At 40.1% G+C, this 27,399-nt stretch overlaps 1 protein-coding gene across 4 annotated transcripts in view; it reads left to right on the forward strand.

The window, feature by feature from the left end:
• The first annotated feature begins 536 nt into the window (after positions 1-536).
• The window catches only part of SCIN (scinderin), a 69,066-nt gene continuing 42,203 nt past the window's right edge, over positions 537-27,399 (forward strand). The window contains exons 1-3 of one of the 4 annotated variants that reach the window (XM_074536716.1): positions 537-986; positions 24,666-24,820; positions 26,333-26,494. In XM_074536716.1, the coding sequence (XP_074392817.1) occupies positions 950-986; positions 24,666-24,820; positions 26,333-26,494 (354 nt within the window). In that variant the 5' untranslated portion in view covers positions 537-949. Of the gene's footprint in view, positions 987-3,485; positions 3,755-4,834; positions 4,894-5,648; positions 5,787-20,550; positions 21,018-24,665; positions 24,821-26,332; positions 26,495-27,399 lie in introns of those variants that run through there. The other 3 variants (XR_012579377.1, XM_074536723.1, XM_074536710.1) reach the window with 3 other exon arrangements.

Below are 27,399 nucleotides of genomic sequence, written 5' to 3' on the forward strand. Positions count from 1 at the left end.
TTTAATCAGCTGAGAACCATAACTCAGTTCAAACTTGGCCTTCCCTGCTGGAGTGCTGGCCAAAGCTCCAGTGGTGTAGTGACATTCTGCAACCTGAGAGAACAGGTTTTACAATGAAATATCTGGTTGAACCAAAGTAATTTCCAATAGCATACAATGACCATTTGTTAAAGTGAAAGGGTAAATTATGTATTTTTGACTTATAATTTATATTTCACTTGCACATAAGCAAATAGAGAAAACAGTCTATGTGTATGTGGGTAAGTAATCACACCCAATTATACAATCCAGGCCATTTTAAGTGACCATTTCAAGGTGTGTGTAGCAACTATTAAACTGTTCTGTTGGCAGAATGCTTGAAAACTGAAATACAAATGGAAATTAATTCTGCAATTCTGACTCTTGTGTTGTCACTTATACTGAACAAGATGAATATTTAAGAAATACTGGGGTAAATACTGCTGCTCCTTTCTATTCAGTTGTTTTAGTCAATACGAGCATGCCCAAAGCACAGGCCACCATCAGATTTTACAGGTCATAAAAATATGTTTAGTAAAACATCGTTTCATCCATTAGGATAATTGGTGATAGAACACCACTGTTTTGTTTTCAAATTACTGTTTTCTTTTCCTCAATCGTATATTTTCCTTCTAATACCCTTGTTTTCTAGCATATAAGAGAAGCATATTGAACTCCTGGCCTTGTTGCTAGGTTTCAAGCTGCATTTATGCAGTCTACTGAGACATTCTTTTCTTTTTTGAATTCTGAATCAAGTCCCAAGGCAACAGTGCCCTGTTTCTTAGCAACACAGATGGGTAGACTGTATATTCCATCTCTTTTGTACAATGGAATAATAAACAATTCCCTGAGTAAGTGTGTGCTGCAAGTCCATTACTTCACTTAATTTCCTGGAGAAAAGAGGAAAGGAAAGCCTTCTGTGGTACAGCAGATGAAGTTTGTCTGGAAGTCCCTGTCTCTGCAGAGTGGTGAGTCATATCTCTATTTTTTCTGTTCTCTGCATCTCTCTGGGGTCTTTATTCACCACTGTGCATATGAATTTGTAGGTACTTTGCATCAGTGAATTCCAGTTTCTAAGATACAAATAGAGGCATCAAAAATCAATGGTAACAAAGCTGGCAGAGGTGGGATGTGCAGAAGTACACAGACTTTTTGTTCTGGTGAAATTAATGGACAGTCATAGAATGGCATAGCTTTAGAAACTCTGGATGCAAACCCTTGATTTTAGGAAGGAAATTAGGGCTAGAGAAAATAGGCAGTGATTAAGAGGTAAGGAGGAAATGTGCATTCATGCAACTAACATGCTAGTAGTCTGTTACCTGTGTTTAAAATGGAGAAACGTTATCCTTTTAACACAGTCTCTGCAGTTTTAGGCAGTTTTGAGTCTTTTAGGAAATACAGGCAAATTCTGAATTTTGTTGCCTCCAGATTGTGCGACTAACATTATCATGGAGGGGGAGGAGTACAAGGGAGAGGAATGGGGGAAGAGAAGGACTCAGCTCTGCAGAGCTGAACATTTCTGCTCCTGATGCCTGTGGAGGGGCAGGTGCATACATCATCTTCTCATGATGGCAACGGCAGCAATGCAAAGCTTCAGACAGTAGAATTTTAGCACAGAGTAGAAGAACAGAAGCACTTGTGCTATTCATCCCACTAACCTTGGACGTACCTGCTTTACCTGGACCTTAAGCTGGCCTAGTCAGTCTGCCAATATCTCAGTTTAGTTACAAAACAAGAAAAGGATGCTTTACATGTAGAAAGAATCAACAGTCAAATTCTTCCCAAAATTTATTATATGATGAGGTAAACACAGCAGCTGGCTATGGTGGGGCAGCTGGTTTGCCTGTAGACTGCCCACGCACACTTGATGGGAAGCCTGGGCCACCTCAGAACACAAAGTGCCCACTCAAAGTCCCTACTCACCTCCTTCTAAGCTGCAACGGGGGCAGGTTGTGCTTCAGTGTCTGGATAGCCTGAGTATGATCTGTGAAGTAGAGAATGAGTTTTGGACCCTTCCCAAAGGCTGTCCTGCATCAGGGATCTGCTGCAGCTGGAAGTGTTCCAGCTGTGGGGTCCTGGGCTGGAAGGAACCTGTCCTGGCAGCACAGCACAGCTGAACATGGCCTGGGAACCAAAATCACCTGAAAAAAAAAAGCACAGATATGTGACCTTCCAGAAGTAATTTGTGGGTACTTGATTTATCTCCAGTAAGCTGCCCATTCAAATACTTGTTCAGAAACACAGCTTTGTTGGTAAGGACATATTTCCATATGCCCTTATCCTTCAATGGACCATGACCTTCTTTTAGAAAAAAAACAAAAAACCAAAAAAACATTCTTTTCTCAGAATGAATAAGTACTAAGAAAAGAAACTTGTAATGTTAGAGCTTTCCTTCAGGTTTCCTGAGCATTGAGTATTAGAGTAGGAAAACTTTGTTTTTATTGTGTTTGGGCCTTCTGCAATACCTTATGTCCTTCTTTCAGATTTTCAGGGCACAAAAGGAGCTCTGTGTAAGAAAGATAACAGTCTGTTAGTGGCTCTTAGTCACGGAGATAAAACAGAAAATATGGATAAGGTAGTATCTACATCCAGTTTGTGCACTGAGCTAAATACTTTACTGCCTATTTAAGGTGATAATGCTGCTCCAGTGGTCCTTCATCCTGCCCAGGGGCATCCTTGGGTGTAGGAAAGGACCTTCTTCTACCTCTGGGCAAAAAAGAAGTTCATGGCACTGGCTGACCAGAAAGCCCATGGCAGGACATAACATCTGGGCACATATTAGGATGGGGTACAGCAATTGGGTAGCTCTAATTAACATTGTGTCCTGGGTGTGCCCAGGAATGCAGAGAAAGATGAAAATGCATCAGGATTAATGGAGAGCAGAGCTTCAACATTTCCCTCTCCTGAGGTTCTTTTTGTCACCACTGCTTGTACAAAGTGACACTGGTGTGCTCCCAGTTGTGCCCCAAACCCTGCTGTGCTGCCCTGCATGTGCACTGGTTTAGTCACCTGTGAGGGATGTACTGCTTAATGAGACAAGAATTAAAATATGAAAATGGGGTGTATTTCTGTTGATACATAGTGATGAGTACTCCAGGTAAAATGAAATTCAGAGCTCCTGTTCCTACAGGCTGGTATGAATGTGTAAATTCCTAACATGCATGCTTTTGACTTCAGGTGGGCTTTCTCTAGGTTCAGGAGCTTCCTTAATCAGGTTACTTTGCAGAAGTGAAAGACAGAACCAAAAAGCAGTATTTCTTCATCTAAGCACAGGTACAAAATAACATTAAAGTACAACCACATATGGTTGTACTTTATCTTCAGTGAAAGTGCTGGGTTGTGCAGACAAGTATAGTCAGAGTGAAAGTAGCAATCAGTAATAAATGTACTGATTTTGTACTGTGTGTGTGTGTGTGTGTGTGTGTGTGTGTGTGTGTGTGTTGGGTTTTTCTTTTTCTTTTTGCCAGGGACTGCAATATTTGAGAAGAAAAAATTAATCATCAGGCCATTATGTTCATCCTCCATCAAGAAGAGAGAAAATTTTTTCTTGAAACTCAAGGAAAATTTTCTGCAAGGCTTGACTGCCCTTTCTCATAAGAACAAACTGCAGTGAAGCAATCCAAAGCCAACAAGATTTATGGCTGAAACAATCTCCTGATTTTAGATACCAGCTCTGTAAGCCATCCAACCTTCCTCAGAAGCCACAAAGAAAGGGAAAGGGGGAACTGAGATTTCAGTGAGTGTCATTTTGGCAAGTTTCAGTACTTGGAACTGGACCTGATATCATCCCAGTCCATTTCCTCATACTCAGTCCATTTGCAAATTTGCTTTTTTTTTTCTTAATTGCATTTGATTTTATCATATTGCCTTTCCAGAAAGCTGTTACTCTTTGCTCTCTGATTTCAAGATTTTATTTCCTTTGATGAAATGAAGAATTTCAGTCTTGTGATTTCAGTGAGGATTAATTTGGCAAGGTTTGGTCCATCTCATTGCACTCCATGTTATCCCAAACTATTTCATTGTATTAATTCCACTTCCAAATTTTCTTTTTTTTAATTGCATATTATTGTATTTATCCCAATTCCAGAGTGTTTGTTACACTTTGTTCTCTGATTTCAAGATTCAATTTCCTTTCATTTCATGAAAGGAAATGAAGCCTTGCAATTTCAATGAGTGTGAATTTGACAAGGTTGGTCCATTTCCCTACACTTAATATCATTCCGTTCCATTGCATTGTTTTCACTTTGTTTCAAATTTTTTTTAATGGTGCTTCATATCATTCCTTTCCATTGCATTGTTTTCACTTTGTTTCAAATTTTTTTTAATGGTGTTTCACTTCTGTGATTTCTTTTGTCTATTCACTTCACTTGGGTTCCTGAATTTGAGATTTCATTGCATATAATTTTGACAAATTTCAGTCCTTTTCACTCCACCTGATTTCATCCCACCCAATTTGGTTGTAGTGATTTCCACATTTTCTTTTTTTTTTCCAATTGCATTTGATTTTATCATATGTCCTTTCCAGACTGTTTGACTTCCTGCACTCATTTTAAGATTTTATTTCCTTTCAAGAATGGAAATTCTCCACAGACAGAAACCTACTCCCTAACTCTAAAATGGCATCCTTTGTGGTGCCCTGGTGCCCAGGTGTGGTCAGGGCTGGTGTTATTTTTACCTTACCTAAAAGCAACGTGTAAAGTTTATTCTACAGCTAACTTCAATTGTCTTGGTTCTAGGCATGGTGGCTTTTCTGATGTTAAAATGCATTTTCCTTTCCAAATGCAATATGAAGCTAATTTACCTAATTCTGTGACAGGTTACACCAGAGGTCCTTGCAATCTGAAGTTAAAACCACAGCATTTGACATAGCATGGGTGAGTCTTTCACAATGAGCACATTTATTGTGTTAGAGAATTTAGGAGCACTACTTCAACAGTAGGGAGCAGGAATAAGACCACAGCACCCTCAAATCTGTCATAAGTGGCCTTAGGTGAAACTTGAAGACCAAAGAGTAATTTTCCCCCTAAGTTTCAGTATTAGAGAAATTTCACTTCCAAGCTGTAAATAAGAGTCAGATCACAGAAAATACAGTAGTTCACTCATGGACCCTTTGATCCAAGGACACCTGATACAAGCAGCATTACTAGCTGAAAACTGCTTGCTAATGTTGATTTTTCTGATAAGACTGCAATTTCAGCCTTCTAATGGGGGTCGTTCCCGGGCAACTGATTCAAGTCCAATGTCTGCTGTAGTCACTGCAGATACAATAGTCCATATCTGCATTCCTGCTGTGGTGGATGGTCCAGAATGGGTGCCTGCCCTCTAGTGTTTCTATAGCTTCACCTCCTGTAAGGACAGCTTTGAAAATAATTAACTACACATAAATTAAAGTACACACACGTACATACCATGTAGCATAAAACACAACTTTCTTTGCAGGCAAAGGCAAGGCTTTGTTCACAGCAATGCCATGGACAGAATATTTTTTGCTTATAATGTTTGTTATACATGTCTGAGTTCTCCTTTTTCTGTATCCTAGCTGATTAACAATAAGCATAGCTTTTCAAATCCTAGAATCCAGAAAGTTTTTCCTATAGCTTATAAATACTCTTTGCTTAATATTGTCAGATCCTGAACTTGAACCACTGAAAGGACAGCAAAAGGACTCTGACAGGAGATTTCTTACCTACAAGCCCCATGAAAGCAAGTGGGATCCACAGCTGCTTCTGCCAAGTAGTCCCTGGCCACCTAAATCTGCTTCATTACTGGTTAGTCAAATTGAAAGAAACCTCTTTTCTTTTCTCTGCATCAAAATATTTTAAAATAACTATAACAAAATAATAGTTATATTAATTTCAGAATATTTTGAATCGCCCAGTCTTGAGAGGATATCTGGCATATCCTAAGGGAAATGTCACTGTACTGGAGATCTAGGGACATGGACCATTCATTTCCTCTAGCTTTTCAAGAGTGTGATTCTTTCTCTAGCTCTTGTTGAGAGCTTTGATGGAGTTGGAAAGATAGTCTGTTGTAGAACATTTTCTTATTTCAGCCTTTAGCAGAAAATTACACAGTATTGCACGTGGTAATTTATTTTTAGGAATCAAGATGTCCATATCAGACTGTTCAAAGACACTGACTATTTCAGAATAAGCAGATGCTGGATGGATCTTTTTATGGTTTGCATATACACACCAAACTCTTAAAGGTAGAGATCTACAAACCAGAATACCTTTGCTTATAAAACAGCTCCAGTTTGCATCACTGCAGACTAACAAATACAGCATTGAGGAGATAATAATAACAGTTATATATTTATATAATTGTAAATACCAGCATGGAGCAGAAACACACTAATGCACTTTGTCTGGTATGTTAGTGAGTATTTGACCTCTTTCCCTTAGGCCCCAGTTTCTGAAATAGCATGTAAATCAATATTATTATATTTTTCTACTTAACAAATCCCCCTCACTATTGCTAAAAATTACTTACCAACAGGTCCAAATCACTAATTCTTTTTATAATCAGCCCCTCAATTATCTGGAGATAAAGGCACAGCCCATTAAGCTCCAGGTACCTACAGGTGCTGAGTGCCATCATGAGCTTGCTTTGGAAAGTGCCTGTCCTCTGCACCCAGGAGCTGGGGATCAGCAGGCTGTGCCAAAACAAACCCTCATACATTCCCTCTTCCTCCAATAGACACATCTGCTTTTCTCTTGACTCTGATTACTGGGAATGGACGGCTGAAAGCCCCACACAGTCAGGTAGTTTCAATTCCTTTTCTAAGCAGTGTGTGTGGATGTTGTGTGCAACAGGGGGAAGCACTTTTTAGTCATAGCCTGCATTGCTGAGGGCTTTGGAGGTATATCCAGAGCCTTACTTGGACACAAATCTCTAGACTTAAACTGTGTGTAAGCTGCATGGTAAATGCACCCCAGGAAGTGATTTAGCACAGAAAATTGCATATTGGATCATTTTGCCTTTTCTAAAGACACTGTGGATAGCTGGGGACACTAGTAAGAATCCTTTATGTGAGGATCTCCTGGCCCTGTGTGCACTGTTGTGGAGGTTGGCATTTCTCCAGGATTTCCCAGATCCAGCGCTTGAAAATAAAAATTATGCAAGATATTGACAACAAAAAAGTGCATATTTTTTGTTCAAGAGAGCTTCCTGTCAATTGCAATGAATCTCCAGACATTTTTTGAAATTTGCAGTTACCCAATTTTCAGTTTGGAAAAAAGTCCCCAGTCTGCTTGTAAATGATTCATTTCCTGAGTGCCACACAAACCCAGCTAGTTAGAGGTGATTTCTCTGTGCATGGCAAATGAAAGGCTCTGGACAAATTGAAATTCAGAAGTTGTTAGGATCTGGAGCTCTTGTTAGAGCTAGACCTAATCATAAGATACTAGTATTGTATCTACTAATCATGGATTATAATAAAGTTTTAGCTGGACCTCCCCATAGTGATAGGAGTGGCAGTATAATCTAATGACACACATGGAAGGCCTTCAAAGGAATAATATTGACTTGGTCTTTTGACAGTTGGAGAAAAGGAGGTAAATGCAGAGAATTTACCTACAGAGCAGGTAAATTAATGGCCCCAAAATCCTGAGGGAAGAGTCAATTTCAGACAAATTCCTGCAAGTACTTTTGGTCTATTTTAACACATGTGAAGGCATTTATAATGCTCCTGTGGAAAAGAGGAATGAACTTGTCTTTAACCTCTGTGCATGACACCTCATCTTTAAAAATGTGAGTGTCTTCATTGTGACCAACAAGATGGAGGCAGCCCCTTGTGCTAGTCTGCCCTGGGGAGTGAGACACACAGACATGTTACAGACACTCATTTCCTGCCTTAGGCAACTTTACTCTTTCACTTAGCAGAGTCAGGAGAAAACCACAGAGTTGCTCTGCAGTGAGGTGAGTGCAATTGCTGGAGACCCTGGAGTACAAAGGTTATTAAGGAAACAAAGGTGCCTACTATAAATCTATGCATGGATAATCCTATTTACTCCCAAATATACAATAAAAAATATCCTAAGAATATAAACTGAGAGGTTTTTTTAATGTTGGCTTGTTTTGTTTACCTACTTTGTTTATGATATGTTATATATATATATATGCCTTATATGTATATGTCTCATAAATATAAGACAAACCCAACTATTCCTGTTAAGAGCATTGTGAAAAAGTATAAAGTTTTCTTTTCTTCCAACAGCACATCCTTGCAAGAAAGCATCTTTAAGAGCATTACTGCTACTGGCAGGAGAGATACCTTGCTTCCAAATTCCTGCCGGAGTGAAAGGCAGCTGTTATCCAGCTGTGCAGACAGAAGCCCCCATTACCCACCCAGGCTTACCAATACAGTGCATTGGCTGGATCTGAAAATGCTGATAATGCTGCTTTGCAACACGGAGATTGAGAGGCTCTCCAGAGAGCAGTTCTGCTTGCACTGCAATGTTGGCTTGGTGCATGGCAGCAGCATCCAGCAGAGCCCAGCAGGAGAGCAGTGTCACTGGCATTCTGCTGTGTCCCTGCATCACTGCCCATTGTGCTCTTTTATAGGTACATGTGCAAGAGGTGCAGCACCCGAGCAGAGTGCTCTGACAGCTCTTCATGCTGGCCTCAGATTAGCATCAACCTGTGCCCCTGTTACACACTCAAACTCAGAGTCCAAGGGGGCCTGAGACTGCCCTGCAGAGATGCTTGCTATTCAGGCTGATCTCAATCTCCTCTGACACACTTTGTGAAGCTCTGAGACTTCAGAGGAAGCAGAGTGTGGTTTTTGTATCAAGGGCTGGCTAAAGTGATGTTCTCATGCCTCAGCAGTTAGAGATACAAGCAAAATCTCTTCATTCTTTTTACTTTTGCATGCTCATTGTGGGGTTGAAAATGCACTGTAAGTCTGCTGACAGCTATGTCAGCCTTTGGGCACACAGTCAACTTCAGCGTGAGCACCTCTTAGCCCAGCACACGAGTAATGCACAGTAGCCATTACCAAAAATGTCACTGATCCATTTTTCCATTACCGTCAGTGTACTTTGAAACAGGCTTAATGGAGGTGAATTACTTTGTTTTAGGCAGCACTATGAGATTGTTCCTTTAGAAACTGCTTTATGAAAACCTCTACAGCTCATATAGATGCAGAGAGAATGTGGATACTTTCTGAAATCCTGAAAGGAAGAAGCAGGTTTACAAGTTAACTGTAAATATTGTGATTTCATAAATGACCAAATGTTACACAAAAGTAGGTTCAGATCCATACATACTGACTCTATAAAGGCAAAACAGCAGATTCTGTAAGTTATTAATTCTAGTATTTTGCATATGTATAGAACTTACCCTATATATCTTTATCATAAAACAAACTTTATAATAAAACAGATTTCAAGGTGTCTGCTCAGGACATCCTCTGCCATCCCCCATATACTTCAAACTCATTGTTATCTCTAAAACTGTTGTACTTTGGGTTAGATTTAGCTGTGTCTGCTGTGATTTCTGGAACTCATGAATGATTACCATGATTAAAATCAGTGTTTGAATTACACACAGGACTTTAAGGAAAGACTGGATGTGGCACTTAGGGCCATGGTCTAGTTTCCAGGGTGATGTTAGGTCATAGGTTGGACTTGATGATCTCAAAGTTCTTTTCCGGCCTAGTTGATTCTGTGTTCCTGTGACTCCTAATTCTAATCTAAGATTTTTCAATACTTGTGTAACTTTGATTACATTCTTTGCCATGAATTTATGCCCAAGTTCAACTGAAATACACTTTTCTACATTCTTCCTCCACGACAAACCCATGCATTTGAAAATGTTAGCATGTACACCCAGAGTATTCAGGTGGTCATCAAATTTTAAGTACTGTTGAAAGTGATACTGAGCCTTTGAAATACCAAGTTTTATGCATTTCCTGTGGAACAAAATCATAAAAATACACTAAATAATCGACTTAACAATGTACTAAAAATCTAACTTTTAAAGAATTATTTATTAAAATCTTTCTGAGACCTGATTTACAAAAGATAGTAAAGATAGCAGGTTGGTTTGCAATAAAATAAATCTTGTATTGACTGCAGTTAAAATTAATATACTGGAAAAAACAGAACAATAATTTTCTGCTAGATACTTCTCTGCTCCATTGAGTATTGCTTTGAGCAATTATACCTTATCATGTTGTGCTGATAGCAGTGTGGTAATTTTATTACCTTAATAACACAACATTTAGCTAACACTGCACTATTTAGTTCATGTAAGGAAGAAAGATATTAATTTGTTTTAAATAAGAGTCTGTCTTTAATAAGCCACTAACTGCATCCCAAAAGACACATAGAGACCTGTGCAATGCTAAATAAAGGGGTGAAGCCAAATGAAAAATATTATGGGGTTCCTCTTTTCACTTAGATGAGAATAATGCCCTCTTTGTCACCAACCACTGCAACAGCTCAGGAAGTGCTGGGACTGTTCTGGCTGAATTTTGTGCACACCATGGTGAAGGACAACAAGCAGGGGTGAGACTGGAAAAGAAGAGGGAGCTGTGGAGTCGTGGGGAGAGGGCTTTGGAAGAGGCAGTGGCATGTGCATAGCTGGAAAAGCAGCTGTGGCTGCAGGCTGCCTGTACATGGTTCTTTCATAAAGAGTCTGTTTAGTTTCAGTACCCTGGGATTTCCTCAAGTTACAAACCAGGAGACAGTGTGTGAAACACAGAAACTCTATTCTATAACTGCTTAAAACATCAAGCTTTATAACATTGGAGTGCTACTTTTCCTCCACAGAGGCCTTTTCTTAGCTGGAAAAAGTAAATCAAGGAAGTGTCTGTCATGCAGGTTGTACTAAAATTATGCTTTGGAAAATAAACTTATCTGTAACAACGTGTTCTTCAACTGAATCTGCCTGGCATTTTTTATTTCATAAAGAGAAACAGGTCATTTTCACTTGTTTCTTACTTGCTTATTTGAAGAAAATGGTAGTCAAGCAGTGATGGTTATTTCTTGAATGTTCATCTCAAGAGATAAAAATCATAAAAAACCAGCAATTGCCTGACAGCCAGCAGAATGTCAAAACATGGGAGCCATAACAAGCTGCGTTTCTGCGTGTTTTTCCTGTGAGTATAATTGTTCTTGTTGATGGTTATGTACTTTTGAAAGTAAATAACAAAATGTTACCAGTGAAAATAACTAAAAACAGAGAAAATCAAAGGATAACAAAGGGATTTTTCTGTTCCCAGCAGAGGAAATTTTCTGACCTTGTGGAGAAGGCAAGGAAGGAAAGGGGATATAATGGCCTGTACTGGAACAAATGTTGAAATATGCACCCGTCCTTCTGATTATGTCCCTCTGATTATGCCTTTAAAACTGGCTGGCATGGCCTATGCAGAATGTGAACCCTAGCATGCAGGAGCTCTGTGTGTCATGTTGGCTACCTTGGCCTGACCAAATAAAATCCTTCTCTCGAATCCAGGAAGGGCAAAGCCTTAAGTGCCTTCCATATCTGCAATTTCAAGCACACTGTCCATGTATCTAGTTTTCTGTTAGAATGCCATTCAAAAAAAAAAAAGAGTCCAAAATTTATAAACTTATTTATTAACTTAACTGTGATGGGGTTTGGGGGGGGTTTGTTTGTTTTGATTTCTTTTTTCCTAGTATCACACAATATATCACAGTTTCACAACATTGTAGGTTTTGTGAGACCTACAATGTATCACCCATTCTTTTGTGGTACTGTTTAGGATTTTATTTTTAGAAGTAGAAATTTGAGAAATTTACTCTCAGAAGTCATATAGGAAGGGGTATATGGTTGGGATACAGATAACATTTTTGTTGGGCCTCTAGCAGGTCTAGTCAAGGAGGCTTGGGAACATGGAACAGGAAAATGTCAGAGACCTCAGAGCATTGCACAGAGGGGGTGGGATGGGATTTAAGTTAGCAGGTTAAACTGAAGACCCAGGGAAAAGACCTAAAGTACTGATCTGGAAGAAAAGCTAAAGGCTGCTTGGTATCTGTTCAACAATTTTATTCTGGAAGTAGAGAATGCTGTAGATCTGTTTGGGAGCACGTGATATTTGTTATAACCTGCCCCAGAAGGGGAGGGTAAGCCAGGTACTTGATAATAGATCCCTTGGTGTGTATTAGAGTGAAATAACACTGAATGATCAATGTTCATAAATATATATATATATATCTGTAGAGTTTATTTTAGAACAGTTTGGTTACAATGGAAAGGACTACATAGACATTTTTGTTATTATCTATAATAATAAAAAAGCATAAAGATAATACTTAAGAAAATGTCTAAGGGAAAAGAAAGAAAGGATAAGAGTAGAAAGATACACAGTTAACATCTGTGGGTCCAGCAGGAAGACTTGGTTGCAATTTTGATGAGTGATAGTGGCACTCCTGATCCATTGGGAATGGGGAAAGCACACAAAACACAAAGTTGAATGGGTTAACATACTCTCCTCTTGGGGTGAGGAGTTTTACACTGTATGATGTAACATTTTGGGGCTCTTTGATGATTTATGGCCCCTTCTGAGACATTACAGCTGCCTCTCATCAGCACAGTTCAGTGAATTATGGCCTGTGGGTGAATGTCCCTGTACTTCCCCAGAGAGGAGTTTTCACATCTGAGCCAATTTTCCAAGAGAGAGCCCTGGAGTGATAAAAAGCACTATCTCACCTTCCAGGATCTGCTTGTTATTGGCCTCTTCCTTCAGCTGGCTCAAACCCCAGCTTGTAGCCCCCGTGGTGGAGGTGCAGCCCCTCTGTATGTGGGTGTTACTTTGCCCCAGGTCAGCAGAGCACTCTGTGGCTTTTGCAAATGACCAATTGTTTTGAGTCATTGCCATTAACATTCCGGTCTCTCACGCATTATTTACATGAAGGAAATAAGGAGATGACAAATATCAGAAACATTAGGTTTTAAGCCTGTTCTTAGTGAGAAAACTAATTTATTCTGGGAGTTATGCCCAATGCTAGCTGGGATTGAGAGTGTGTGAATAAACTGCACATCTCACTGCTTCAAACCACTTATGCATTTTACCCTGTTTTATTTTATTTGGTATCTACCCTTTGTTAGTGGATAATCAAATAGGAAGAGGAATCAGGAGAACTGGGTCTGCAAAGATAATGCAGTGTGTCCCTGAGGAGATGCCTTCTTTAGGATAATAGGCACTTTAAAACAAGGCACTGAGAAAGTGTATTGATTCCTATAAGATTAACTTTTGCATTGGCACTAAGGCTGAGGGACATGTATGATTTACTGATCAGACTTCACATGATGGGAAATGTGTGCTCTTCAGACTTTCTCTCTTGTTCTTGTTCCTGATGAGTGGCAAAAATGCCTAACAATATATTCCTCCATGCCTTTCCTTGTCACTTAGACTTATGAAAACAACTTTAAAATAAATGTTGGTGTTGGTAGGTCACAATGGCATTTAATGTCAAGGCACCTCCATGCTTTCTTGCTATAGAGCTAATCAGAAAACAAAGAGGTTGGGTTTGTTTCCAGTAAGTATGTCTCAGACTCTTGAAACAGGAATTTGATTTAAAATAGATCTTTCTATAGACCTCTTGAGCAATATCAAGATCTCATCTTGAACATGGGCTACCATGAGATAATTATTTTAGAAGCTGCCTTCAGCAGGATTGAAAATGTCAGCAGCTTTTGGGGAAATTAGGATACTTTCAATACCTCAGAGTAAAGGAAGAAGTTAATTTTATAAACCTGGTGCTCCTGGTGTAGAAACGGATGTTTGGATGCGTTTGTTCTTCAGAGAACTCTGCTTTCAGATCTGTTAGATTCACCAATAAATGTAAGTGATCTGAGAAACAGCTCATTTAACTGGGGAAGGCTGATCAGGGAAGCTTTGCTACCCTGTTGAAACTGAAGCAGTGCTGAGACTATTAACTCTAAAATGCTGTGACAGGGTTTTGTTAGTGATCTTGGTGTTGTGTTAGCAACTTGGCTAATGCATAAATGCTGACACACAGTAACAAAGTCCAAAATTCTCAAACGTGCTATTCTTGGAGAGTGTAAAAGCACTTTCATTAATGAAAGTATAACAGTACACTTGTGCTTAAAAAAATAAATGTGAGGCATAACTACTTTCCTAGATGACCTTGGTAAGAACTGAATGTTTTGAACACTCCAGAAAACGTTTATTTTTTTCAAGCTGGTGTACTAAATCCAAGAAACCTTCAAGCAGACTTTTTTCACAAAGTCAGAAAGGAGAAATTCTTCCTCTTTTCCTCCCCTTCTTTTCTGCTTCAGATATTCTAGTGACTTAGGTAAGTGTTCATGGTCAGTGAACTGATGCAAGCTTTTAGAAGCTGTTTCAAATTTTATGTGAATGTTAATGATTTTTTTAATAGTTTCCATACATGGTTTCCAAATCCAGAATAAGTTTATGTGTGAGATTTGATGAAAATGAGGAGCTACTCTGTATTTAGAAAACAGCCATATCACTGCAGTGAACTGTGTTATTTTGAAAAATTTTAAAAGCTTAAAGAAGTTAAGCTTTTAAATAAGTTAAAAAGTTAAATAATCTTACAACTGTTTTGCCTGGAATAGAGGATCTAGCCTATTCCATGGATATCTATCACTGAAATCAGCTACAATGAATTCTCCTTCTGTGGGAATTCAGAGGCACTACTTGCTAAATGGGAGTAAAAGATGCACATGTTGTGAGTACTCTGCTTTTCACTCCCAGCACCTTTAAATGCATAAATGCATTGACATAGTCTTCATGCAAGAGGAAAAGTTATCTCAGAATGACTTTATTTCAAAACACACCTGCAACTAGAAACTTATAAAAATATATCCTTTCCTGAGGATCTTAGTTTAACATTGCACAATGGTTGTTCCTTTCTATATTAATTTCAGACAAGTTAGTATCAAGGAAATAATGAGGGAAAGACTATTCTACTATTTAAGAATGCAATTAAATAAATGAAACTGAAATCTTCCCTCAAATTAGATGACTACCATCAGTTTTGCTTATTACCACTTTTCTATAGATTTGATTGTTACCCCTTTCCTCTTTGTGAGTAGCCTTCTAGAAGAGCCACTGGTTTACACAGATGGAGAAGATTGTTTTCCCTGGGTTCTCTGAACTCTCCACACTGCCATATCCAGTATTTCAGGCACTCCTTCAACAGATTTAAAGACCTCTTGTTGGAGAGTTTGACTTTAGTGGATGTTGCATATTTAATAAATGGGTCCAGAGGATGATGTGCTCTCTTCAAATTGTTCATTAATTCTTTTTCTGAGTAAAACTCTCTTCCTCTTCTCTCTTCCTCAATTCTACTTAGATGCTTTTAACTTTAATTACTGCACTGAAGGTCAATGGAAGTGTGCCTGTTTCCTTGTACCTCTTTTCCAAGTGTTCAAAAATAACTTTAGCCATCCAAACCTTAAGCTGCAATATAGAAATAAGAAGCTTCCATTATCACTTCTTAACACACAAAATATCATTAGGAAATCACAGTCAGACCAAATTTACAGTATTTTCAAATTCAAAATGGATAATCATACACTTTGACATTTACAGAATATCAATCTATGCAGACAAATTCTGTAACTACCTTCTAGTAGCCCTCTTTAGGTTATGTATTTGAACTTTTAAAAATAATTAAATACATAAATATAGAAATCAGGGTTTGATTCCCTTCTATCCTTTGCAATATTTTTTCACAAAGCAGTGTGCACCTGAGTCCCAGCAATACGGTGGAAATTTATAAAAGCATGTGAAAGAGGCTTTGTAGTAATAATCAAAGGTATCATCTGATACAAAATAGCCTTATTTTAATTAAATGCTGACTAATAACTTCTTGTCAGTACTTCTGACTGTCTCAATAAAGAATGGCCTTTCCATTTTTCTAGTTTAAATAAATACACACTGATTCACTAAAATTTGAACTTTCTGAAAAGGGCTGGAACTTTTTCTCCATGGAACTTGAGACCACTATATCTCAATATAAGAAAGAAAACTTGAGGATCAGTGGGACAGTCTTGGTGAAAGTTACTGGGCCCCATAGAGAACAGCATGATTTATTCCTTTGGTAGCCCAAATGAGCATGCAGTGTGGACAGGATGATTAATAATTGAAGGGAACCATGGCAATAATATCTAGATAGTCAAAATAAAATTATGAGCCTGAGAATATATTTTTCTAAATCTTATCTAATCTCACGATCATCACATGAAATGTCATGTCACAGGAACATAAAGGAGATCTGTCTTTTGGAACACAGGTGATTTGTGAAGGAGTGCTTCAGTTCCCCCTCTCCAACTTCTTGAAATACAATAAATAATGCTATAATACTGTGGCTTGAGAGGAACATAAGATCAGAATTTATTGGTTAAACATTTATGCTGTTCATTGAATATTTCAAGGGAAGAACATTAGAAAAATTCAGGGAGCTGTAACATACTTTATAATAACACTTCACTTCTCACTATCCCTGTGACAAAAATGTTTGCCTAAATTCTCTAACTGAAGCCAACACTCAGATTGCTTTCCCCACATGTCCCACTGAGTCCCATTGCTGGAGGATGGATTTGGAGAGTCAGAGCTGCTCAGCTGCTGGGCACGTGGTGTCCTTGCCTGCTCAGGTGAGAGGTGGGTGCCACTGAAGAGCCCCTCATGTCCTGTCCCTGGCAGGACACTTGTTTAGTGACAGCTCTCACTAAGCAGCTAGGAGCCAAGTGGGGCACACAGTGTAGCTGTGATCCTGCCCTCTCCATGCCTCAAACACCTGCCTCAAAGCTACACACTAAGGCCCTTTATTTGCTCTGGACTTGAAGGATTAAAACTAGATTCCTGTCTTGAAGGCAAAGGAGGACTTCATTCCTTTATGCCAGGTTTTTCATACCTCTCATCTGGCAGCCTCATAACTCAAACCCTGCCAATAAGGAGGAAAGTTAAGTTGCAGACTTTCTTCAGCATGTTCTCTCCAGCTGAAGCTGAGTTACCAGACAGGATGAAAGGATGATGAGAGAATGGAGAGAATTAGCAAGTGGTAATGTAATTCTACAGCTTGTTTTGATAACATTGTTTTTAAAGGTGTACAAATTCCTCTTCAGCTCTTACATTATCAGTAATCATTATTTTTTACATGAATATTGTAATAAAAAATTAGCTCAGATTTTTGAACTGACTTACTGTATTTAGGGTAAATCTGAAATAACTATTGATTTGTAATTCAGCAACAGAACAGAGGAGAAGAGTGGTTGACTTCTGTGACTGTTTGGACAAGAGTGTGCTTTTGATACATATTCCACGTACAGCAAACTTTGTTATGTGAAACTAGAGGCAAAACCAAACATCTGTAATCCCCTTGTTTAGGTAGGGTTATAGAGGTCAGGAAGTGAAGAAGAAATAAGTTTTGTTGAAGGAAACACATAAGACATTTCAAAATATTCTCTCCGCTTTCATTCATTTCCATTCCTTCCATTGTTAGCTCCTGGAACTGTAAGTCAGGCTTTGTAGAAGGACTTAAACCTTTGTATTCATGTACACTGAAAGTTATTTCTGCTGGGAAAGATGCTGGGGCTTTACTTCTGGGAAGCCTTTTAGGTTCCTTGTGTTTGTCACCTGGAAACACCACCTTGGGTTTTTTTGAACCTTTCCCCTTACTGGGGCAAAAACCAGAACCCAGGACATTGCATTCTGGTATTCTGGTGTCTGCACACACACTCTGCATATAGGCAGTATGTAACAACAGTACTTGGAGAGGAAAAGATCCCTTATTCAATATAACAAAATACTTAGGAAATAAGTGAGCAAAATTAAATGGCAAAGTTTTTCATAAATCCTTGAATTCCCTGAGTCAAAGCTACACCTGGCCTTCCCCCAAGGAAATGGTGTGACACAAAATTTTCTCTTTGCTACTACAAAGCTAAAACAGTGCTAGGCTTTGCCATCCTTCTCAGAAAGCCAAAGTTTATCAGAAAGATACAATCTTTAGTAAATTAAAAGAAAGTTCTTTGAAATCTTAAGGTAGTCTAAAATTCCATTACAGCGCAATTTCTAATGATTATAGTAATTACTGTTTGACCAAGGACTTCTGAGTCACAAAACCAATGTTATTTTTAGTCCTCTCCACTTCAATTACTATGTCAAAGGACATGTAAAAGCACATAAAAAGCAATTATAAATATTCTCTCTGAATGTGCAACTTTTAAGATACTCCAAAATTTCACTAAAATTTCACTAAAATTTCACTAAAATTTTGATTAACCATGTTAGAAAGTTCTTGATTATTTAAAAAATTATGAAAATCTGTCGTGTTAACAATGTTAGTCCTTACTTTTGCTACCAAAAAAGGATGGATCACATCAGGAGACAGTACAACTTTCATTCGAAGTGAGATTGCAAAAGCAAGATTTGCAAACAGTCAAAAATTAATACTGAAGAGTATAAACAAGTATCCTGGCACTCAGGATACAAACTTCAATCCAAGTTTTTCTTTGCCAGCAGCCAGTAAGTGATTACATAATCCTGGTGAGACTAACTCAGGCATGAGAAAACTCTGCTGTCACTACTAACATCCTTTCTGTCTGAATTGTACCTCAGACACTGAGACAAAGCAATTAAGCTGTTCTTGTGTCTTTAACCTTTGTCCATTGGTGTGTGATACTGGGAATGGTCAATGCTAAACAAACACCATGCATCTCATGCCAGCAAGAGGCATTTGCTCAGAGCAGTATTTAGTCTGTAGATTTAAAATTTAAAGCTGTAATAAGGAGATATAAAATTAACCAACCTATTCTGTACAATCTGTGCATGAACAACTTTATCTTGGCAAGACAAGTAGAACAGCAGAACAAGGAGACATGAACCTTTGTAACACTGGGCTGGTTTGAGCTCCTGTGTTGGCAAAACAGCACAACTGCAAAGCGAGTTTACCTGGACAACTTCAGAAGAAACAATAACCCCATACAATTATAGTGTATGTGGTAAGTTCTGTCTTTGCTGACTGAAGCAAACTAATGCACAACAATGCAAAAAGGCATGCAATTAAAAAAACTGCTTAGTGTAATTGAGTAAAAGTGAACAGAAGAACAATTGGCATAAAAGTGAGTCCAAATTTGAGAATTCACTTTTGAATATTTCAGAACATTTCTGATACCATATTGAAACTAGAACTGCTGGAATTTTTTGGCCACTCTTCCTTATCTTTTTTTTTTTTTCTTCTTCACATGATGAACACCTTGAGAAAGGTATTTCATTTGGGAATTACAGTGTTATCAAGCAGGCTTGCTGCAGCCCTGGCAGAATGAGGGATAAAATGCTTGGCTGTGAAGATCACTTGTGAAGGTGAGCTGCACCATGTTCAGCTGGACCTTAGACAAAGCAGAGCACACAGAATTTACCCTTTTAAACAGTGGGGATAAAGCTGGGGGTGCCTGTGCACCTCTGTCTGGCAAACTGATGATAGGGTGCCCACCAAAATGGGAGATGACAGTGGGTACACACAATGCAAGGTCCTCTGTTGCCTCAAGACAGTATAAAGAGAAGATGAGAAGATAGTTACACAAATTTCTTAGTTGTGGTGTTCTTTTTTTAACTCCTTTTTTTTTTCCCCAGCAAGGATGCTCTCCAGCTGCTTTGTTGCATTTAGCAGTGCCTCTCCCACTTGCTGAGGGAGCCCCGATCTGCCTGCGGGTGGATACTTGCACTCTTCTTGTATTAACTTGATAAAGCAACCCAGTGGGGGAATCAGGAACTTCAAAACTCATCCAGGTGGATAAGATGATGAAGCTAAACAAACCCCTTTCTGAAATGTATCTTTTGATGTACTGACAGCTTGTGCTGCATCTGCTTGTATTGTACCCAGGCTGATCTGCCTGTCAATAGTAGATGGAAAACAGGGATTTGCTATAGGATTTGCTATAATTTTCATATTGCAATGAAAACTGCAGTTCCCATGTTGATGTACCAACGATTTATAAAGGAGACAGACAAGTAGGAAGTGGATTTAAAACCTTTTGGGCGGTGCACAGTTTTGGAAAAACACCAGCAGAATTCTTTTAATTTTCTGAGAAAGGGAAATTGAAATAATTTCTGGGCTTCATCTGCAATCCCAGATGAAAGATTCCCCCACGGCCCCCGAAAGATTCCTATCAGTATTGAACAAAAGAAATGAGATTAGTGGGTGAGTGAGCTGTGCTCTGCCATTCCGGCCGGGGATGGAAAAGCGCTCTGCCGCAAGTGCAAGCTGTAGAAACTCTTTGTGCTCTGGCATGAGCAGCTCATACAAGGCAGATGTGAAAATTATAGAAACAAATAGCACAATGCTACAACATCCGCAGACACTGTATTAGCCCACTTGTATTTTTCTTTCTTGTCTTTTTTGGGGTTTTCTCCTATTATTTTAGAATAGAGAAACGTTTGCAGTGAGGGTAGCTGATTTTTTTGATAACATTCCTGCTATGGCTTTGAGCACAGACGCGAAAGGGATTTCGGGTGTGTTTGTTTTACAGGCGTGTTAAAAACGAGTAACTACAGGACAGCTGGAAGGGGTGGGACAGGCGCATCCCCCCGCACCCGCCCAGGCCCTGGGTGCCGCTGGAAGGGCTGGGACAGGCGCATCCCCCCGCACCCTGGAAGGGGTGGGACAGCCACATCCCCCTGCACCCGCCCCAGGAGCCGCTGGAAGGGCTGGGACAGGCACATCCCCCCGCACCCTGGAAGGGCTGGGACAGGCGCACCCCCGCACCCGCCCCGCTCCGGCCCCGCCCGCTGCCCGGCACTATAAACGGACGCCGAGGAAGGTCGCAGGCTTTTCTGTTTCCAGCCATGGCTCCGGACCGCTTCCCTGCGGCGTTCGCCGATGCCGGGCAGCAGAGCGGGCTGCAGGTGTGGCGCGTCGAGCGGCTGGAGCTGGTGCCGGTGCCCCCGAGCCGCCACGGCGACTTCTTCGTTGGGGACGCGTACCTGGTGCTGCGCACGGAGCGCCGCGGGGACAACGTGGCCTACCGCCTGCACTTCTGGCTCGGTAGGAGCGGGACAGCCCGCGGGGCCCGGCCGGCCGCTGAGGGGCTCCAGGGCAGCTGGGACAGGGCTTCCCCGCCATTCTCAGTGAGGCTGCGGTGCGAGGCTTCCCCGAGGGGCACACGAGGAGGAGGCAGAAGTGGGGCTGCCACCAAGGATGGCGGTGGTGCCAAGCGGCACTGCCTCCGAGGCTGAGGGACTGAGGGGTGGAATTGTGCGGTGCGGCAGAAAGGTGAAAGCGTGCTCACTTTGCCGTGGTAGTCTGGGAAAGTATTGAAGTGTGAAAGGCAAATCTTGGCTGCACGCGGCAGAGGTTCTGGAGTGAAATCCTGTCTTCACTCACATGAGTAGTTTTCCTGCCTTTATTTCCATTTGGATAAAAAGTCCTCTTGTCCTCAACACCCTGTGGTGTTGTGGCCCTGGTTAGCGTCTGGGTGTGCCTTTTCCAGATCGATTAACTTTGCTTTCCGATGGTACAGAGATCAAGTGCAAAGACACCAGGTTTCATTTAAAACCTCCTTAATATCAGTCTGACAGTGTTTTGGGATTGGAACCGGTCTTTTGCCCTCCACCTTGACTTTATATCAAAGTTCTGTTTTACGTGACTTCCCCATCTCCTGGAAGTTTCATGTGACTTCCCCATCTGGTGATAGAGTCATCCTGCCACAGTGATTGCTGTTTAGCTGCCTGAAACTCACTACGTTTTTCTTGTTTCACCAACAAGTTTGTGTTTGTAGGCAACAATCTCAATGAATGCACATAAAGATAGGTGTATTAACATTAATGTGCTTGAGTTGCTGCAGTTCTCATTTTGTATGCATTGAAAAATAATTGTAGATAAAGCTTGGATTGTTTCTGCATAAATGTTTGAGTGTTGAATTTTGCATGTCTTCAGAGTTTTCCAGCTGGCAAGCACGTTAGTGTCTGTGTCTGGTAAGAGTATATAATCATAGATGGTAGTGTGAATGAATCTCTGGCAGAGACCTTTCTGTCAGCAGTGCTGCTAATTAGTAGCAGGGTTTGGTTTTGTGGATCTTTGTAAATGAAGCTGGAATTACTCATGTTTTAGTGAAGGTATAGTAGACACATCACAGGGAGTGATGTAAGGGCTGCTTACAGCTCTTGGGAACGGAAGGTGACTGATATTTGCAGCAATTAAAACCTCATTGCTGGTGGCTGAAGAGCTTTAGTTGTACACATTGATGCACATGTTGTACTGATGTGGTGCTACCTAGATAGTCTAAATGGCTTCAGGTGATCTGGGCACCCACTGTTGTTGTGCAGCTGGCGCGGGTGCAGCAGGGAGGCTCAGAGCTGGCAAATCCCTTCCTGCTCGCCAGATACTTCAGCAGAGGGGTGGAATAATCTCAAACACTACTGCACAGTTAATGCAACAGGGGACCAGGACTTCAAATAAGGTGTATTGGGAGGGCCAGTCACACTCAGGGCAAAACTGTAGAATCAGGTTGGTATTTTTACCTCATTCACACTGCTGATATGTACACCAACATTTTCCCTTGTAAGCAAAGACTGTGTAATCTGTGGGGAGGAGGATCACAATAGGGGCTTTCTGAAGACTTCCCAAAATGTCTCTGGACAGCTGCAGCAGTCACTATCACTCTTTAGGATGTAAAGACAGAATTCTTGTGATGAGGGAAACAGTGCAGACTTTGGTCTTAGGTGCTGACAAGGGCCTTGCCATTTGGTGATGCAGTTCTACTCCTGCTTGTCACCTGTGGTATGTTACTGTGGCAGCCACGTACGGTGGCTGTGAGCGTGCACAGTTTCTGACCTGCAAAAAAGACCCCCAACATCAAATTTTCCTCATACACAGTGATAAAGCTCCTCCTCATTCCTTGCTTAGGCACACCCAAGGGGTTAAAAGAAGGTCTGGACCATGGGACTGTGACCTCAGTGTGCTGACAGTCTTCAGCTGTGACTGGCATCAGTGGGGTAAAGTGACCCCACAGTTGTTCTGCCACGCTGAAGCTTCCTATGGAAAAGCCACTGTTTCACCAAGTATCTCACAGGCACTGAGATGCTGTTGAGGGTTGGATAATTTCTGAGCCAGCTAACCTGGGTGTATCAACATTGTTGGCATGGCCAAGCAATCAATGTGGATCTGTTTTGCTGCAGGTTTATCCACTTTTAACATTGCTCAGACATCCTGACTCAGTTGTCTCTACTGGCACTTGAGGGATGCCTTAGTAGCTGTACTAATCCTAAGGGAGCTGTCTGGACTTGAAACTATCCTTAATGGAAACAGCATGCACTGTGCCAGTATGAAAATACTTGTGCAAGTGAGGCTGGCTATACCCTGCTTTGTATCTTTAATAAAATCATGGATGGTGTTTTTTAACTATTTTGTAACCCTTGTTCCCAGAGATGAAGTCATAAGCTCTGTCCATGTGACCCAGGATCTGTTTGGTAAAAACTTGTTCTCTTTTCTTTTTATGCTTTGGCTTATTTATAGCTGTTTGTGCCTTAGACTATAAGGTAAATCTGGTTTTCCTACAAGCCTGAGTAACTTATGCTTGGATTGATGCTCACTTGATTTTTTATTTTAATTGGATTTTGCTGAGTATTTTATTGCATAACAGCTGTGAGACCAAGTCTGATAGTAGTTCTTATCTCTGACTCTGTCCGAAAACCATTTTTCTTTAGCTCTGAACCCTGTTATGTAATTGCAGGTAATAATTTAGAAAGATCTAGTCTTAATGGATGTGATTACCCCTATTTAGAAAAAGAACAAAAAACACCCCTAAAACCTCCAAAACTTTACCACCAACTTTAAGGTGGTACCCAGTTCTGAGAAAGCATATGGGAGCCTAGCAAGTTCTATCATGGAGTGACTGGGAAACAAATGGAAGTCCTCACCTTTCCTTTTTCTTCTGTAGTTATTGAGAAACATAGTTTTTTAGACTTGATTCTGTTTGTGCTTTTCTTGAAACAATTAAAACTGCTGAAAATGTTAATCCGAAATGTATGGGCACACATAAAAACCTTTGGTTTAATACACAGCCTGTTTTCAGCAAGTACAGGCATCAGCACACCAGGTCAAGAGGCTGTTCTGCCACGGTCTTGGGAATAGGCTGCTCTCTGTAAGGTACAAAACAAAGTGTGACCTCATGAAGCAAATATCTGAGCCCCAAAGCTGCTTTTCTTTCTCCCAGCTGTACCAGGCAAATATCTTGCTTGCATTGTAGTGTCAAGAGGACTGCTTTTGAATTATTTTGGGTTTATGGTTTGGTGAGTTGTTCTTAGAATAAATATATGTTTTACCATCCAGACGGTCCTTTCACATGACCTTTCTTTGAACTTCAGCTAAAAGTCCAAAAATCATTACAGCTGATGCTTGCCATGCTAAGCTCAGTTAAATTATTCTTTTGTTTGAAGATTGTAAGAGAAGGTGAACTTCACTATTTTTCGCTATTTTTTTCCCTTATGAATGCAGTTCTGCAAGTAGTCAAGAAATGGTCTGGAAGATCATGTTACTTGGTGGTGAGCAAGGTTGTGATTCAGTGTTTTGTTTCCAAATAAACATGGGTTGTACAGCCTGCTGAAGGCAGTGTCCAGTTGTTGCAGAAATAATCTCTCCAACAGAATTCAAATTTGTATCAATGTTTTATTGACATATTTTGCCTTATTTCAGGGAAAGAATGCACCCAGGATGAAAGCACAGCTGCAGCTATCTTTGCTGTTCAAATGGATGACTATCTAGGAGGAAAGCCTGTGCAGAGTAGAGAAATTCAAGGATATGAATCTACTGAGTTTGTGGGTTACTTCAAAGGAGGAATTAAATACAAGGTAAAGAGTCTGTCATAATACCTTCTGAAATTGTAACATTTTCCCTACATAAAAAATAAAATATTTTTCTTTGTAAATGGAGATTTTAAAACTAGTTTATTATTTGTTAAAAATAGCTTTGTGGATTTAGATCTGAACCACCCATCTTAAACTGTAGGAGTCCAGTGTTTGTACAGAAAGCAGCAGCTTGTTTGTCAGTGCCTCTTCTGATATATGAAAACCTTTCCCAATTGTTTTTTCCTAAAATAAAGCTGTCCTAAAATTCCATACTTATGTGTTGAAGAGAGTTCACAGTAGGGACTCTGTGTCTGGGTGGTGTTAAATCTCACAGAAATAATTTGTCTTGCAGGCTAAGTATTTTTGTTCAAATGCAGAACCCAGTTTGCTCAAGAGGTTAGAAATATTAATAGAATGGAAAAGACCAGAACTTCATTTGAATCTAAAATTGATGCTTTTGCAGTGCTACTGCAGTTTTTTTCTAAAGTAGATAAAACAATCTCCCAATTAAAAAAAAAAAAAATTAGTTTTTGGAAAGGTGTAGTATTAGTGTCCTTGTGTCACTTCCAGAAACTGAATAGCTGAAAATTAACTTTTTTTTTTTTTTTGCATCAACATCTGTGGGTTTTTTTAAAGAATAAAGTAATATATTTCCTGAGAATATCTCCACCGTAGAAGCTCTGGGAGCCATAGCTCATTCAGCCTTTTCCCCCCCATTATGAAGGTTTGTAACTTCTCTCTGTCTACACAATCAAGCTTTTAACTCTGTATAAGTAAGGTTGGCAGTGATGCACCCTAACTTCTACATTTTAATTTATTTTTTTGTAATTTCTAGAGCTACTCTCTGTTCCAGCACGAGGTGTGGGTCTCCCAGAGGAGTGGAGAATGCTGCCTTTCAGAGGCAGACATCCAAGCCACTTTACAGGATTATGCTTGTGTTTACACTCACTGATTGTGAATCAACATTTTGCACTCACTTCCCTAGTTTGCTACTCATTGCCAGGTTGACTCTTAAGCTGCAATTATTCCTCTCATAAAATTGCAAGCTGCTGTGGAATTATCCATCCATCTACATGTAACCGGGGATTAAAACCACCTGGACCTCTGAGATTCAAGTTTGAAAAACTTCAAAAGGAGCTGCATATATTATCCGCTTTTCCTCAGTCCTTGATTTTTGTCCTAACAATGGGGTTCAGTATTATCTCATCCTCTGAAGGAGGCTGGAGAGTACTGTAAATTCTGTGCTTTCACTTTGCAATTTATCTGAAAACCCTTTGAAGGAGGGTGATATCTGCTCCCTTGGCTAAAGGTTCACACCTGAGAGTTCAGCAGCAGTGGTGTCTGTCTGGTCTGTGGTCAGCACTCTTAAAGAGGACATTACTTTGGCTTGCTTCTCGCTACATAAGCTATTTTTTTCCCTCTACTAGCTCCTCAACTGTAGCCAAAAAAAAAAAAAAGTAACTTTGCAGAAATGAAGCTGAAATAAAGCTGACTGCTTTGTTTTGTTTCATTCAGGCAGGTGGTGTTGCCTCTGGGTTTAATCATGTTGTTACTAATGATCTGAGTGCCCAGAGGCTGCTACATATCAAGGGCAGGAGAGTTGTAAGAGCCACAGAAGTCCCCCTGGCTTGGAGCAGCTTCAACAAAGGAGATTGTTTCATCATTGACCTGGGAAGTGTAAGTATTTTGTAGAGCAAAACACTGAAAGGCAAGAGCTGTATCCCTTCCAAGGTCTGAGTCATCCCCTAAAATGCAAAACTGACTTTGGACACTCATGTGAACCAGCAGAAAGAATCTGCTTTAGAAAATTGGTTTTAGTGTCGCACCACTTGAAAGGTTTCTAGCTGCCCTAAATGTTTCCTGAAGTGTGCACAGATTGTCTGTCAAGAAACAGTTCTCTTTCCCAGAGAGGAAAGGCATTGGGGTTTTTCAGTACTGACGTTTGAGCAGCTTGAACAGTTCACTGCAAGTCCAGCCTGACTCTGGCACTCTCTACCAGATGAATGGGATCAGTGCTAGTTCAGGGCAGAACACAGATTCAACCATTCTCTTAAGAGCATTTTTTCATAGTCATCAAACTTTGATAGTGACAGTAGACCCTAGAGGAATGGCTGCAAAAGTGATTATAAAACTACTTGAATATTTCAAGAGATCACTTGAGAAGCAATCCTGTGCTTCAAGGCTTTCTGCTGAAAACAAGTAGAGACAGCACAGAAGAATATCGACACATAAAAGATAGTTCTGCTTGCTTCAAATGGCTTAAAGTGTAGTGCTGTCATCTCAGAATGCATGAGACTTTCTGATTCTAAGAGTAGCAGCTGGGATGTAGTCCTACACTAATTGGGTGCTAGTTACCAATTTGAAATTATACTCACATGTATAAAATGGAAAGAATGTGAAAGGAAATAGTTTATCTGCAGTTGATTTTATCTGTAGTGTTTCACAAGGAAGTGGTCAGCTGCTTCAAGATCTGTGTGTTCCCCTGACCTATTGAAAAATGGACTCTTCTGAATTCATGGTGTGCATTTTCTCTGAAATAAGAAAATTCATGGTTACTTTTTTCTCTGGAAGTGTCCCCTAGT

This window comes from Zonotrichia albicollis, chromosome 1 (assembly GCF_047830755.1).
Source record: "Zonotrichia albicollis isolate bZonAlb1 chromosome 1, bZonAlb1.hap1, whole genome shotgun sequence".
Taxonomy (NCBI): Eukaryota; Metazoa; Chordata; class Aves; order Passeriformes; family Passerellidae; genus Zonotrichia; species Zonotrichia albicollis.